At 46.5% G+C, this 16391-nt stretch overlaps 1 protein-coding gene across 1 annotated transcript in view; it reads left to right on the forward strand.

The window, feature by feature from the left end:
* EDRF1 (erythroid differentiation regulatory factor 1) overlaps positions 1 to 16391 on the forward strand; it is a gene marked incomplete at both ends in the record, with an annotated part of 37541 nt that extends 21150 nt beyond the window's left edge. Inside the window, 9 exons of the mRNA XM_080694699.1 lie at positions 205 to 405; positions 1912 to 2130; positions 3833 to 4056; positions 5601 to 5759; positions 5923 to 6072; positions 8151 to 8304; positions 10035 to 10150; positions 10837 to 10988; positions 16238 to 16391. Coding sequence (XP_080550825.1) covers positions 205 to 405; positions 1912 to 2130; positions 3833 to 4056; positions 5601 to 5759; positions 5923 to 6072; positions 8151 to 8304; positions 10035 to 10150; positions 10837 to 10988; positions 16238 to 16391 — 1529 coding nt within the window. The remainder of the gene's footprint in view (positions 1 to 204; positions 406 to 1911; positions 2131 to 3832; positions 4057 to 5600; positions 5760 to 5922; positions 6073 to 8150; positions 8305 to 10034; positions 10151 to 10836; positions 10989 to 16237) is intronic.

The following is a 16391-nucleotide window of genomic DNA, read 5'->3' on the forward strand; positions in this document are numbered from 1 at the left end:
CTCCCGAGCGCGGGGATCACAGGCGTGCGCCACCACGCCCGGCTCTGCTCACCCTGGTTTAACATCTCCTTTTGAAATACGTGAGCCATGTGTTCCTGGACATAAAGTGAGCTTAGTGATGCCGTCGTGCACAACTCTAGCGGGTAACGGGCTTGCTCACTTCCTGTGTGCATTAGCTCTTAACATCCCTGTGTTTCCTAATAGATACCTATTGCTGCCTCTGCACCAACATGCTTTCTGAAGTGCTGCTCTTTCTTTCGCAATATCTGACCCTGTGCGGGGATATCCAGCTCATGCTGGCCCAGAACGTCAACAACAGGGCAGCACACCTCGAGGAGTTTAACTACCAGACGAAGGAAGACCAGGAGCTACTGCACAGCCTTCACAGAGAGTCCAGTTGCCAGGGTATGCCGCGCACGGCCTCTGCTCTCACACGTCAGCCAGGCAGCTCTGGCTTATCTGGTAGATCCAAAAGGTGGCAGAAATATTACTATTTCAATATTTGCTCTATTTTGTTTTCATTTGGTGTTTAGTTTTAAAATCAAGCATGAGAAAACCGGGTGTAGTTGTATACATTTGTAATCCCCGCGCGTGGGAGGCTGAGACAAGAGGATTGCACAGGTTCGAAGCCAGCCTCAGCTATTGAGTGAGGCTCTCACCAACTTATGAGACCCTGTTTGCAAATAAAGTATAAAATAGGTCTGGGAGTATTGCCCAGAGGTAGAAAAGCCCCTGGGTTCCACCCCCAGTACCACCACAAAAAAAAAAAAATTAAGCATGAGGCTGAGTGTGGTGGACTACACTTGTAATCCCAGCATTTGGTGAAACTGGAGGATAGCTCACGGACAGGCCCTTTGTAACTCAGTGAGACCCTGTTTCAAAAATAAAAAGACTAAAAAAATAGGGCTGGGGGTGTAGCCCAAGGTAGAACATCCTAAGTTTCATCCCCAGTACCACAAAATACATACATACATACATACATACATACATACATACATACTTTTTTTTTCCAGTACTAGGGATGGAACCCAGAGGCATTCTACCTCTGAGCTATATACCCAGCCCTATTTTTTATTCTTTACTTTGAAACAGGGTCTCAGTGAGTTGCAAAGGGGCTCACTAAGTAGCTGAGGCTGGCCCAAATGGCAATCCTCTTGTCTCAGGCTCCTAAATGCTGGGATTACAAGCATGTGTCACCACACCCAGCCTTTTTTTTTTTGCGATGCTGGGGATGGAAGCCAGGGGTATTCTACCCCCGAGCTACATCCCCAGCCCTGTTTTTCTTTATTTTGAAACAGGGTCTACTGAGTTGCAAAGGGCCTCACTAAGTAGCTCAGGCTGGCCCTGAACCGCAATCCTCCTGTCTCAGCCTCCCAAATGCTAGGATTACAAGTGTGCGTCACCATGCCTGGCCCCATTATTTTTTATTTTTTGGTGGTACTGAGGATATAACCCGGGAGCTTTCTACCTCTGAGCTATACCCCCAGCCCTATTTTTTATTCTTTATTTTGAAACAGGGTCTCACTGAGTTACAAAGGGCCTCACTAAGTAGCTGAGGCTGGCTGCAAACCTGGATCCTCCTGTCTCAGCCTCCCAAATGCCAGGAGTACAAGCGTGCGCCGCCATGCCCAGACCCCATTAATTTAAAAAACATTTTACCATGTTATCTAGATGACTTTAGTTCTCTGGTCGGCCTATAAAATCTGGTAGTTGATAATATACTTCAATGTCTGTCTTTTAAGGAAATATATTTTTAGAGAGCTTTATGAAATTTAGGTATCTTGTCGTATTGGTTGAAGCTTAGTATATTATACTATATTTCTGTTATCTTTTAATTTTACTTTAAGATGTCTGGCTCACATGAAGCATTCCTGTGGCTTATGTTGATGTTTCCTTTTTTCTGTTCTTAAGGGTTCGCATGGGCAACTGACCTGTCTACAGACTTGGAGAGCCAGCTTTCAGTTAGCTGTAAGTGCTACGAGGCCGCTCACGAAATCTTGCAGTTCAGTGACTTAAAAAGCCAAAATCCAGAGCACCGTGTGCGAGTGTTGAAGAGAATGGGAAACATTAGAAATGAGATCGGCGTGTTTTACATGAATCAGGCCGCCGCGTTGCAGAGCGAGAGAGTGGGTGAGTAGCTCCCTGGGTCTCCTCTCTAGGCCCGGGTCTCTGTTAGGGAGTCGTGCGATTTCTTCTGGGTCAAATAAGAAACTGTGGCCCTGTATTTCAAGTACTAGAGAATCTTTTATAGTTCTCAAGAAATAAAATTAAGGGAAAACCTTGTTTTCCCTTGGGATTTATTATTTCAGTACCGTCCATCACTTTTGACACGTCAGGCCATCTGGTCAGCTCAGAAGCAACTTGGACGGCCCGCCTCGTGTCAGGCTCTGCGTCAGATGTAACTGGTCCCCTTCTGGTTGGAAAGCCCAACGTGAATGCAGACCGAGAGGCTTGTTGAGGCTGCAGGGTCTTGGGAAGCTGGGGGAGGAGCTGCGGCCGGGCGGGGCGGGGCGCAGCAGAGCGGTGTGCGCTCCGCAGGCCAGCGTGAAGGCGGGCAGCAGGCAGCCTTTCCAGGGCTTAGGTAGCTCTGGAAGGAGCCCGGGACAGAGGCTGCCGAGCATGTTGGGAGTCGCAGGAAGCTGTGTGGGTGGAGGACCAGGCTGGTGAGCGAGGCATCTGCTGGCATGGGTGCGAGAAGGCCCGACTTAGCCGTGGACTAGAAACCTGTGCAGAGCTGTAGGGCTTATGCAGCACGGTCAGGAACCGCTCCCCTGAGTGCGATGGCTGAAGCCACAAGAGTGGCGGGACAGAAAGGCTGGGCCCAGTGAGAGGGACTGCAGGTAGATGATATGGCTGTGCGTCGTGACTGACGTGGCCCTGGAGTTGCTCGTGGCTACTCGCGGATTGAGCCCAGGGCCTCCCTTGTGCTGGGTACGTGCTCTGCCAGAGCTACACCCAGCCCTAGAGCCTGTCCCTTTAAGGGGCATCTGAAGGAGGAAGCCAGGAAAGTGGCAGTCAAGAACCTAGGAAAACTGGATAAGACTGACTGAATCTTCTCTTAAAACTCCATGGGTTGGATTGGGGAAAAAAACTATTTACGAGAACTATTTTTAAAACACATGGAAGCTAGGCATGGTGGTACATGCCTGTAATCTCAGTACTTGGGAGGCTGGGGTAGGAGGGTCGCAGGTTTGAAGCCAGCCTCAGCAACATAGATCCGGTTTCAGAATTTAAAAAGAGCTGGGGATGTAGCTAAGAGGTGAATACCCCTGAATTCTATCCTCTGTACCACGAAGGGGGGGGGGGCTCCACAGGACCACAGCTTTCAAATGCTTTGCTCACATGTTTTATTTTAATTTTAGTCTGTTAATAATGAGGGATTTGCTTCAGTGATGCATTAGTCTACTGTGGCTCCAGTTAAAAATGGCACAGACAGGCAGCTTAGCAGAAACGTCCTGCGAGGCTGGGAGTTGAAGGGCAGTGCTGGCAGGCCAGGTCCTCTGGGGCTTCCTGCCTCGGCTCGCAGGTGGCCCTCACGCTTCCTCTGCGCACAGTCCTGCTGCCCCCGGACACCAGTTGTAGTGGATCAGGGCCTCGCTCCCCTCGGTTGCCTCTGTGAAGGCCCCACCCCCGCTCGGCCACATTCTGAGCTGGCCCGGGCTTCGCCTGTGAACTGGGGACACGCGGCCCTCCGTGTCGGTCAAGAGCAGAGCATGCCGCTGACCACGGGGTGGCTCCCCAGGCACCCTAGCCTGCTCCGGCCACACCGAGAGGCAGCGCCGGGCTCGCACCATATCTGCTCACGCCCTTGTTCTCTTTCTTTCCTGTGAAGTGAGCAAGCCTGTGTCTGCCGCAGAACAACAGTTGTGGAAAAAAAGCTTTTCTTGTTTTGAAAAGGGAATTCACAACTTCGAGTCGATCGATGATGCTACCAACGCCGCCCTTCTGCTGTGCAACACGGGCAGGCTCATGCGGATTTGTGCGCAGGCACACTGTGGTGCGGGCGACGAGTTCAAGCGGGAATTTTCCCCCGAAGAGGGCTTGTATTATAACAAGGTAATAGCGGCCTCGGCTGTTGGGTCTGTCATCGTTTACACCTGGCCATGTTTCACTAAAATACTATAAAACTAGAAATAACTGAACTGGAGTGTGGTAGCACAGGATTAGATAGCCTGTTCACATACTTGGAAACTGGCCCAAGAGCTGGGCACCGTGACGTACGCCTGGAGTCCCAGTACTCGGGAGGTTGAGACAGGAACATCACAGGTTCTAGGCCAATCTCAGCAACTTAGCTCATCAACATATCAAGACTCTGTTTCAAAACAAAAAGGGCTGAGGGTATAGCTCAGAGGTAGAATGCTTCTTGGTTCGATCCCCAGTACACCCACACACAAAAAAAATTGGCTTATGAAGGGTAAGCATTCATTGTTGAAGATGGCATATTGAATTGTTAAAGATGATTTAGTGAATTGAATGGTGCAATCCCAGTAAACCTCCAGCAGACTGGATCGATACGAGAAATACACCTAAAGTCACCAGAAGAGAATGGAGGTGAAGGTTGATGGGGTGGGGCGGGGGGCTTCACCACTTAGAGAGTGGAAAACACACCGCCATCTAAGGAAAGTGCTTACCACATACATGACAAATCAGGTTATTGTACCCATAGCATCTAAAGAGGAACCAAGGATCATTGAAAATAAGCCACTCCAATACAAAAAGGCAAATAACCTCAAATAGAAAATTCATACTATAAAAGGGCTAATATGTTTGAAAACCCTCAAAATATTAATTTTTATGAAATTGAAAAATTGAAGTTGACTTATTAAATTGCCAATTTTTTTTTAATGTGGTACTGGGGGGTAAAACCCCAGGGCTACACTTCCAGACCTATTTTATATTTTATTTGGAAACGGGGTCTCACTAAGTAGCTGAGGCTGGCTTCGAACCTGTGCTATCCTCCTATCTCAGCCTCCCAAGCACGGGGAGTACAAGTGTGCACCACCACGCCCGGCTATTTGCCAGATTTTTTGACGTATGGTAGTATCCATTGTTGGAGAGGTTGTGGGAAAGGAGCATTTAAAAGTATTTTGAAGCTATTTTAAATAACATCCAGGAAGAATGTTCATGCATAATGTATATCAAAATAAGTCTTTTTTTTTTTTTTTTTTAGTTTACATATAGAAAGACTTGAGTTTAAATACACACCAGATATATGGAACTTACTACTGGGGGTTGACTAGCTTGCTTCTCTGTCAGTGCAATGGCCCCGTGTTTGAGGATGGGGAGGTGAAGCATGGGATGAGTTACTTCTTTTTGCAGTAAATAATTATCAATTTTTTTTTTAGTTTGCTAGAAATTACATAAACTGTAATTTTCATTTGGAAAGGAAAAAAATGCATCTCTATGCATCAGCTAGAGTAAGAAAGTGGCACCAAAGGTTTACTTCATGAAAATATTTTCATTGATTTTTGTTTTTTCTTTTCTCATAGAATTATTCTTTTATGAATTCTCCCCAAGATAAATTGGCATCTGCATGGTTTTCAAAAGTGTGTTTTATTTAATGCAGTATCGGCATATAATTTACCCATTGTCCTTCACAGGCTGTTGATTACTACTTGAAGGCTCTGAGGTCGCTGGGGACTCGAGACATACACCCCGCCGTGTGGGACTCAGTGAACTGGGAGCTTTCCACCACTTACTTCACTATGGCCACTCTGCAGCAGGACTTTGCTCCACTATCCAGAAAAGCTCAGGAGCAGGTAGTGAGATTTGCTGGATTATAACAGAACTCTTCAGTCTTAGTATTCTGAGCATCTGTTGTCATCGTTTTCTTGACAAGCAGTATATAAACATTGTGAGAATTCTTACAAGCTGATTGTGAGCTTAGCATTTTTTTTTTCCTGCCCCTTCAAAATAAAACAGATTGAGAAAGAAGTCAGCGAGGCCATGATGAAGTCCCTCAAGTACTGTGACGTGGACCTGGTGTCTGCCCGCCAGCCCCTGTGTCAGTACCGCGCGGCCACCATCCATCACAGACTGGCTTCCATGTACCACAGCTGCCTGCGGAACCAGGTAGCTTCCCAGGTCACCTGCTTGCTGAGGCCAGTTGAGATACTCTGGGCCCTTTTCTTACCTTCCTGTGTATATTTTAAATGCTTTCAGCTCTGATCACCAACTAGAAAGGCCTGCAGTGCGGGTGCTTTTCCCCTGCCTGCTTTCTCTGCTACAGTTGGGTCTTAGCTTGAAGTTACCCATTTGCCTAGGTGTGTTATCTAGATCGTTTTGAACGTAGTTAGGCTTTATAGTGATGGTTCTGTGCAAACTTTGACATACAGCTCTCCCGTCTTGTATTGTGAAATACAGTTTGCATGTGAACATACATAAGAGACACAGGTGGAACATGCGTGCAGGGTAATCAGTGGCAAAAGAAAACCCCTGTGACCAGCCTGGAGGCCCCTGTGTGCCATGTCACCCTTGACACCCGACTCCCACCCAAATTAACACTACCCTGAATTTTTTCCATGACCAGCTTGGACACAGATGCGCACCGCACTTGGTGAGCTTCCTTTAGATCCACGCCACTCGCCCCCTCCCCGCCCGTGATCACAAGATCGAATGTGTCTATAGTGTCGGTGGAGTGTGTCCTCCAGCAAGTGTCCCTCCCCCAGCCACCTGCTCCTCAACCCCTCCGTCACTCCACTCGGGCTCCTCCTCCACCTGGAGTCCATGTTGTATCCCACTGTATCATCGCTAACTCCACAAAGGAGGGAAAACATACGACCCTCCTTTTTTTGTGACTGGCTCATCTCACTTAGCATACTACTCTTAAGTTCCATCCATTTTCCTGCAGGTGACATCATTTATTGTTGAGCAGAATTCCATTGTGTGTATGTCCCATAATTTTGTAATCCATTCATCTGTAATGGACACCTAGACTGGTTCCATAATTTGGCTATTGTGAGTGGTGCCGTTATAGACATGGCTATGCAGGTATCACTGACATTCTGGCCTCAATTCCTTTGGCAAGATACTCAGGAGTGGGATAGCTGGGTCATTTGGTAGTTCCATTTCCAGGCTTCTGAGGAACTTCCACATTGATCTTCAAAGTGGCTGCACTAATTTGCACTCGCATCGGCAGTGTATAAGAGTTCCTATTTCCTTCCCCACATCTGCACCTGTTTTTATCAGTATTTTTATTGTTGTTGATTGCCTTTCTAATGGGCATGTCACCCATCAGTACGCTCCATTTGACTTCCTGTGGGCTTTATGAAACAGTCCTACTGTGTCAGTCCCTCTGTGGCTTACTGCGTTTTACTTAGATCTCATTTTCAAGAGTCACCCATGTCAGTGCATATAGCTATTCATTTTCGCAGTTCAGGAGGATTCGTTAAGTGATGATCATAGTTTACTTTTGGGTTGTTCTGTTTGAGGCTGTTGGAATTATTCTAGCAGCGGCACTGTTGTACATGAATCTTGGTGCTCAGCTGCAGGGATTTCCCGGATCACCTGAGGCCTCGGGTGAAGGTGCCTTCTTCCAGGAGGTTGCTTTGCCTCCGCCACAGGCGTTTGCTTGCCATTTCTCGGTGGGTTGTGGTCGTCGTCGTCGTCGTTGTTGTTGTTTCTTTGTTTACTGTATTTTCCTTTCTTGGCTCAATACCAAGGTAACTTATCTTACAGTCCCTTGGGCTTGGTTTACTTCTGGGTTATCCTTACCCTAAGAGTAATTTTCTTTGAGGTTGAGCTTCATCTGAAAAGGATTTTATTCCACGGTGCTATGGGAGGCCCTAACCAATATTTCTCCTTACAAAGAAGACCTTCCCCCAACCAAAATTTAGGTTTGCCCAGATGGCCTCTTATCCTCAGAACAAAAGCAAGCAGGGGTGCCAAGACAGTCCAGCATGAGAAGACTAGTCTCTTTTGCAAATGGTCCTGGAGCAATTGGATATTCACATACAAAAGAATGGAAGTGGACCCTACCTCACACCATAGAAATCGACTGAAAATTGTTGGAGGTCTAGATATAACCACTAAAACTACAAGATTTGTCAGAACACAAGAAACTTAAGTGTTTAGCTATCTAGTTAGAAGAGCTGCTTAAGCACTGATGAAACCCGAGCCTCAGGTTCTGTTGCTCTTGTTTTCGGCTCTAGGTTGGCGATGAGCATCTTAGGAAGCAGCACCGGGTGCTGGCCGACCTCCATTACGGCAAAGCCGTGAAACTCTTTCAGCTCCTCAGAGACGCTCCGTGTGAGCTGCTCAGAGTACAGTTAGAAAGAGTAGCGTTTGCAGAGTTCCAGATGGCCAGTAAGTCTGAATTCTCACTCTCGGTGTGGGCATTGAATGACCAGTAAGTCTGAATTCTCACTCTCGGTGTGTGGCATTGACTTCATGTTGGGTCGTGTTAGAGGGAGGCAGACTTGTAGATTGCTCTTGGATGTGAATAATTCTGCTTTCTTGTTAATTTGCCCATAGTTACGACTTGGAGTACTGACTAGGAGAAGTTGCTGTACTTTTTTTTTTTTTGGTGGTGGTACTGGGGATGGAACCCTTCTACCTCCGGGCTACACTCCCAGACCTATTTTATATTTTATTTGGAAACAGGGCCTCTTAAGCCAGCAAGGCTGGCTTCGAACCTACGCGATCTTCCTGTCTCTGTCTCCCAAGTGCGAGTATTATAAGCATGCGCCACCACACCCGGCAAGTTGCTGTACATTTTGAAGTGCTTTTTAAAATTTAGAAGCTGGGTGTGGTGGTGCATGCCTGTAATCCCAGTACATGGGAGGCTGAGAGAAGGATCACAAGTTCAAGGCTAGCTTTGGCAAATTAGTGAGATCCTATTTCAAAAATAAACAGTGGTATCAGGCTGGGATTATAGGTCAGGAATAAAATGCTCCTGGATTCTAAATAAATAAATATTAGTTGAAAGATAGAGCAGTGAATTTAGATGATTAAATATAGATCGCCGCTCTCTAGGTCAGTGTTAAGCCTGGACTGTGAAGCCAGATAGATGAGACAGGCTAAAGTCTTAAAACAATAGTCATTTTATTCCAAGATCTGTGAAGTTCTATACTCCAGCGGGACCCAGGAGGTTATTAGAGGTTACATGACAGCAGTAGACACGCAGCACAATAGATGACATTCTCAGAAATAGCCACGTCAAGGTCTTCTGCAAAACAGTGTGTCTGGTTACAAGTAATACACATGTTTCTAGGCTGTTAGGTAAAAACACTGATTTGGCAGGAAGCACAAGAACACAACCAAGGCCAAGTCTTCGTCCAAAGCACACTGAGTGAAGGGCTTGTCCTCCCTCCTGGAGCTTTCTCACGAGACTGTTTCTTCACAAGATGTCACAAAGACTTAAATCAGCCTGAAAAGCTTGGGGTGGAGAAGCGGTGCTCCGGGGCAGGATCCTTGCTGAGCCTATAAACACAGGGCTGCCACGTGCAGCTTTGGGTGTGGTTCTCTTACAAGCGGGACCTTCCCAGGGCCTGGGAGCCGCCTGTGAGAGCCAGGGGCAAGTCTAGACCTCACCAAGCCTAGACTCATGCTCTGCCGTCCGCCACGACACAGCGCCGACGTAAGCGCCAGGAGAGCGGGAGCAAAGGCGCTTGGTCCCCGTAGCTGTAGACGCTTTTACTCAGAAGCTGCCAGAATCAAGCGTGGCCCTACTCACCTGGCCTGAACAGAGCGAGGGCGCGTTGCTTGAGCTACACAGCCAGCACGAAGGCTGAGCGACCCGAGCGGCATCACGCAGCTGGCTCGTCATGGGGAGGCCTTCACACCAGACTCTGCTCCTAGCCTTTCCCCCTGACAGAACCAAGTAGTAGGGCAGGGAAACGGCTTCCAGTGTTGCCTAGACTTCCTGTTTTCTCAAGGGCAGGTAAGTCAACAGAAGTTAGATTAGGAGGACTTGTGGGATTCGCATGAGCTACTCCTATTGTGTTTGAAATTCAGAAATTTCACTAATACACTAACATTGGATGGGCTTTAGGTGAATGGTTCAAGATGTAATCATTTTGTGTTTAATATTTTAGGTCAGAATAGCAGTGTTGGGAAGCTAAAGACACTCTCTGGAGCTCTCAATATCATGGCGAGAACTGAGCATGCGTTCCAGCTCATCCGCAAGGAGCTGGCGGAGGAGTGTGACCAGGTTAGGGGAGCCGTGACTGCTTATGTTTCTTGACTAAGCGCTGAGTATGTGTATAAAGTGGGAATGGGACCTCCAAACCATAGCAGTCACAGCTGCCTGTCAGAATTACCAGACTGTTGTCTTTAATTGGCAAGTATATCTTTTATATTTTAAAAGTCTTCTAACAGTGTGCTCTAATGAGGCACCGGTTAGCAAATTATAAAGCTTTGGTTTTCCTGTTCAGGGGTTTTGTTTTTCTTTTTAAGGAAAGGAGAAGCCTAGGCCTTTTTCACAATTCCACTGAGCTGCCTGGCATGGGTGGATGGCGTGGGGCGAGCAGGCTCAGAGCAGGTGTGAGCTCAGTGTCCTGGGCAGTCCAGATGCATGCTGCCTTCTGCTGCTGCCCAGGGCTCCCTTGGGCCCTGTGTCCGGCACCGACACCGTGTGTGACTGTAGCCACCACTGGGGCCCTTTCCCTGCTGTTCCTGCAGCAACTGGTGCTGGGAAGTCAGGAGATTGTCATTGGTATTAATCTCTTACATAAGTGCTTCTTAGGTGTAGGACACTTTTTTATTTTGTGTTCAGCTGTGACTTTGTTTTGTTTCTGGTTTCTGGTATTTACAGATTAATGAAACTGCAGTTTCATTATTTTAGTATGAAACTACAGTTGCCAGTAGCTCTGTGAAGTAACATTTTGTCCTTTTTAGCTTAAGGATGGTGGGACCAGCCCAGCTGCTGATTCTTCTCCTAGTCTTAATAGAGAAGAAGTGGTCAAACTCCTCAGTATATTTGAATCTCGGCTGTCATTCCTTCTCCTTCAGTCCATCAAGCTGCTGTCTTCAACAAAAAAGAAAACAAGGTAAATTTTGTGATTGTTTGTAGAAACTTCTTTCCCAGTACATTACCTGTGAAACTCTACTAGCCTTGTAAAGAAAAAATAGGTTGCATCCTTTCTCATCTCACATCTGGGAGATCCAAGGTTTTAGCTGGTGTTTCTTCCTGACTCGTGAAATAGGTGAGAATCACGTCCACGTGGCCCCTACACATTCAGACCTTCGATACAAAAGTCTGTGGCCAAGGGGTCGATCCCTGTTTTGTGTTCTTTTCGCTGAGAGAGGTGACTGACCGTAGAGTGAACGCTGAGTGTCTTGACAATGCGTCTGAGCGTTCTCTTTAAGGGAAGTCTGAAATGCAGTTCGGATGCTCTGGGTCGCGTGCCATCCCAAGTGGACGGCTGACCGCGCGGTCTGGAAAGCCAGGAGAGAAGCGAGGAGAGCGCCCCTGCCCGGCGCCCGGGCTGCTCTGTCACCGCGGCCGCACACTCTCCGGCCAGAGGTTTTAATTTGGCGTTTTCAATGTAACTTGATTACAAAAGATCAGGAAAACCGTGTAAATAGTATACCTTTTTAAAAAATATAGTCTGGCCCATATTTCAAAATTAGGAAAAGAGAGAAAAGAAACATCCACCCAGATAGATCCATTGTGTACCTGATTTAGCATTTATAATTTCAGAGGACAGATCATTTTCATCCCTTGTGTTTTAATTTATATCTAGCGAAGTTCACTGTCTGTGCCATACAGATCTCCTGGCGCGCACTTGTAATTCCAGTGCTTGAGAGGCTGAGACAGGATGGTCGCAGGTTCACAGCCAGCCTGGGCAACTTAGTGAGACTCTATTTCCAAATAAGAAATAACATTGGAAGCTGGGTGTGGTGGCACCGCTTGTAATCCCAGCATTTGGGAGGCTGAGACAGGAGGATCGCGGTTCACCACCAGTCTCAGCTACTTAATGAGGCCCTCAGCAACTCAGACCCTGTTTCAAAATAAAGAATAAAATGTAGGGCTGGGGGTATAGCTCAAAGGTAGAATGCTCCTGGGTTTTATCCCTGGTACCACAAAAAAGAAAAAAAATAACATTGGTCTGGGGGTATAACTTGGAAGTAGAATACCTCTGAGTTCAATCCTCAGTACCACAAAAACAAAACAAAACAAAAAAACCACTAGCTTTTCTTGCTTAACCGCAGTAGGTGAATTGCTTTCACTGGCTTCCACAAGGTGGCAGTATAAATATATGAGAAAAAGCCATTCATTGATTTTCACAAATAGATGGTTCCAGTGATTGGATGACAAATAATACTTTCAGTCTTACAATATGTTTTAAAATCATAACAGTCTTATGTATGATCTAAGTAATATTATTTTAGTAAATGGTTTTCTAACCTTATTTGTGTTGAGAATTTTAATCTAAAGTTTTCATGCATGGTGCATAAAATAATATTTAGCTAACTAATGTTTATTCTTCAGGTTCATTAAAGACTGCTAAATGTTAAAACAGCAAATATCTTGACAGGTTTCAGAACAACTAAATACCTCTTTCTCTCATGTTTCACCAACGTGCAGGTGAAAACACCTATAATTTTGTTGTTGAGGAAAATGTCCTTTGTTAGGGTCTAGTTATTTCACCGTCAAGCAGTGTATAACTCCTTTTAGAAAACGGGGAAATCAAAACAAGACCTTAAAGAAAGGAAACATTAATAGGCTTATGGTTTGTTTTGACTGCTATTTCTACCCATCCCCCTATGACAAAAAATACAAGTAAAAAAAATCTTGAGTGGGACGTAGTGGTGCACATTTGTATTCCCAGTACTTGGGAAGCTGAGACAGGAGGACCACAGGTTCGCGGCCAGGCTCAGCTACTTAGCGAGGCCCTCCACACCTTAGTGAGACCCTGTTCCATAATAAAGGATAAAAAAAATAAGGCTGGGGATGTAGCTCAGAGGTAGAATGCCCCTGGGTTCCATCCCCAGCACCACAAAAAATAATAATAAATAAATAAATCTGGCATAATAACTAGAAACCTTACGTTTTCTTAAGTGAAACCTAAGACGATTAAGATACATTCGATTTGTTTAAAGTGTTTGCTTTTCAGATTGTGCGGGTGCGTCACCGTGTGACTGCTAGGTCAGCGTTGTCCAGCTAGACATGCTCTTTTACTAGATTGTGGAGGGATGTCTTCTTTGGGGGTTAAGATTTTATTTGCTCTTATACTATCTTTAATTCTCATTAATTTAGCAGAAGGGGGCTCTTGATATTTTGATGCCTTTGGGGTTCCATATATTGAACAACTACTAAAAAGCCAGGCATGGGTGGCACATGCCTGTAATCCCAGTACTTGGGAGGCTGAAGCAGGAAGATTGCATGTTCAAGGCCAGCCTCAGCAACTTAACCTTATAACTCTTTTTCAAAACAAAAGATAAAGAGGTTTGGGGGTTTGTCTCAGAGGTAAAATGCCCTTGGTTTCAATCCCCAGTGCCAAGAAAAGAATATAAAGAATAAGAAAATCTCATGAAATAAAGGCCACGAATAGGGATCAACGTTCAGTGTTTCTACTCATGAGAATGGACCAAGGAAGGGCATGATTTATAGAAATTGGGAGATAAAAGATCTAAGATTCAGAGATGATGAGAAGAAATCAGAGGGCTTAAGCTATGATCTCAGCAGCCATCATTTATCTTCAGCCCAAGTGACACATTGATGTCCATAGAGAGTAACTTATATTTCAAACACCTTTTCTGGTTGTATCATGAATGCTCACTTTTGCTATGCTGTGGCAAGTTTGAGGGGAAAGATTTGCCTCATCAAAGCAGTAGGGATTGGAAAGGAGAAATGGGTCTCTAAAGAAGCCGGTCAGAGTTGGGTATGGTGGCGTCCACCTGTAGTCCCGGTGCGTGGGAGGCCGAGCCTGAGGATCACGGGTTCAGGGACAGCCTCTGCAGTATCACGATACTCTGAGCAACCTAGTGAGATCCCGTTCCAGAAACAAAAAGTGAAAAGGGCTGAGGTTAGAGCTCGGAGATAGAATGCCCCTGGGTTCAATCCTCAGTACCAAAATAAATAAATTAAGCTGGGTGTGGTGGCGCACGCTTGTAATCCCAGCATTTGGGAGGCTGATACAGGAGGATCACGGTTCACAGACAGCATCAGCTGCTAGTGAGGCCCTTTGCAACTCAGTGAGACCCTATTTCAAAATAAAAGAATAAAATGTAGGGCTGGAGGTGTAGCTCAGAGGTAGAATGCCCCTGGGTCCCATCGTCAGTACTGCAAAAAAATAATTAATTAATTTAAAAATATGATCAGGCTGGGGCAGAGGGAGGAATGGAGCCTGGAAATTAGGGAGAATTCTTTCCAGCCCAGCCCTGGCCAGGGCATGGAGCTTAGCACCTGTCTACAGCAGGCTGAGAGCCACTTGGCAAAGGAAGAGAACTTGCACACGAGAGGAGAGCGTAGCATTTGACATTGGGAAAATGCCATTTTGATCTTGATCCAAATTATGAACCTCTCTGGGCCTTACTTTACATGTACAGAATAAGAATACAGCCCTTGTGCTTCTGAGGGGAGGGCCTTGGGAGGTTCTGCTGGGGTCGCCACGGAGGAAGGCTAATGGAGTCGTCACGTCTTGCCTGGTTATGGGAGTCGGGTCTGCATGACATCTGCACTCATCAAAGCAAAAGATGCCAGAATTCAGCTGCTCCGTCACTGCTAGGCTTTTGCAGAAGTAACAGATATAACAGCGATCTGTCCTAAGGGTTAAGAATTTTCAGAACAAACTAGATGTAAACAGCCTTAAATGGAATAGTGTGGTACACTCCTGTCTGAGGAGCACTCCTCCTGCAGAAGCCGCCTGACAGCCGTCGTCAATGGGGGCCGTCTCTCTGAGTCTGCTTGGAGCCCTGTGTGTTTGCGCTTAGGGCTGGCACCCCAGCAGTTGGTTTAGACGTCGCAGGTCCACACTGCATGAGGGTTTTTAAGACACCTGTAATCCCTGCTGAGGCGGGGCGGGGGCCACTACCACACATTCAAGGCCCACCGGGCAACTTAGGGAGACTCTGAAAGTAGGGCAGGGTGCAGCTCAGTGGTGGAGCACCCCGGGCCAGCCTCCAGTACTCAGCAGGGGACGTGCCGGCCAGTGTCCCAGGCCCTGGTCATCTCCACTGTGTCCTCCACAGCAGCTAGCAGGGACACTTGTTTTCTTTTTGTTTTGGGTTTTTTTTTTCCTCCTGGTGCTGGAGGTTGAACCCAGGATCTGGCACATGGTAGGAAAGTGCTCTGCCACCACGTCACCTTCCCAGCCCTGATGCGTCTTATCACCATCATCATCATTATCATTATCTTGGTACTGGGGGTTGCAGCCTCCAAGTTACACCCCCAGCTTTTTTAATTTTTTAATTTTATTTATTTATTTTGGTGGTACTGGGGTTCCTGGATACCCTTCTACCTTTGGGCTACACTCCCAGACCTATTTTTATATTTTTATTTGGAAACAGGGTCTCTTAAGCCAGAGAAACTGGCTTTGAACCTGCGCAATCCTCCTGTCTCTGCCACCCAAGCGCGGGGATTACAAGCGTGCGCCATCACGCCCGGCATATTTTTAAATTTTGAAATAGGCTCTCACTAAGTTGCTGAGGCTGTCCTTGAACCTTCAAGACTCCTCATCTCAGCCTCCCAAATTTAGGGATTACACACCTGTGCCGTCATGCCTGGCCTATTTAGTATGTATATATAATTTTTATTTCATTTTTGATGCTGGGAATTTAACTAAGATGTATCCTTCCTCTGACCTACTCACCTAGTCCTTTTTAAATTTATTTTTTATTTTGAAACAGAGTTCTAACTAAGTCGCTCTAGATAAGTTGCTAAGGCTAGCCTCAAACCTGCAGTCTTCCTCTCTCAGCCTTCCCAGGACCAGGATTACAGTTGTGCCCCACCAGGTATGGCTGAGGCGGCATCTTTTTAGTTGTTCACTGTACGTCTTCTCCCAGCGCCACCCACCCCCGTGCCCCAGCATGATGCAGAAAATCTGTGTCTGTTTGGTTCTGTGCCAAGAGCATTTCCCTGGCCCATAGGAAGTGCTCACATATATAGGCAGAGTGAACCCTGACTTTCATAGATGCCAGGGTCTGAAGAGGTCCCCGGTAGGGAGGTAGGAGGCAGGGTGGAGGGCGTTGGCGGCGTCTGCTGCCTGTGGAAGGCGGCTGTGGGCTGTTAGGGTTTGCTGCCCATCTTCACCTGCATTTTTCTTTTTTTTTTTTTTTTTTTTTTTAGCCCCAGCAATAACATTGAAGAAGATGTAGTCCTCAAAACCAACAAGCAGATTTACTCCCAGCTTTTGAGAGCTACTGCGAACAAAAGTGCAAGTGTTTTGGAAAGGCTCGACGTGGTCATCCACCTGCTGGAGCAGCTCGCTCAGGGCGCAGTGGAGTGA

The sequence above is a fragment of the Muscardinus avellanarius genome, assembly GCF_963383645.1.
Source record: "Muscardinus avellanarius genome assembly, chromosome: 4".
Lineage (NCBI taxonomy): Eukaryota > Metazoa > Chordata > Mammalia > Rodentia > Gliridae > Muscardinus > Muscardinus avellanarius.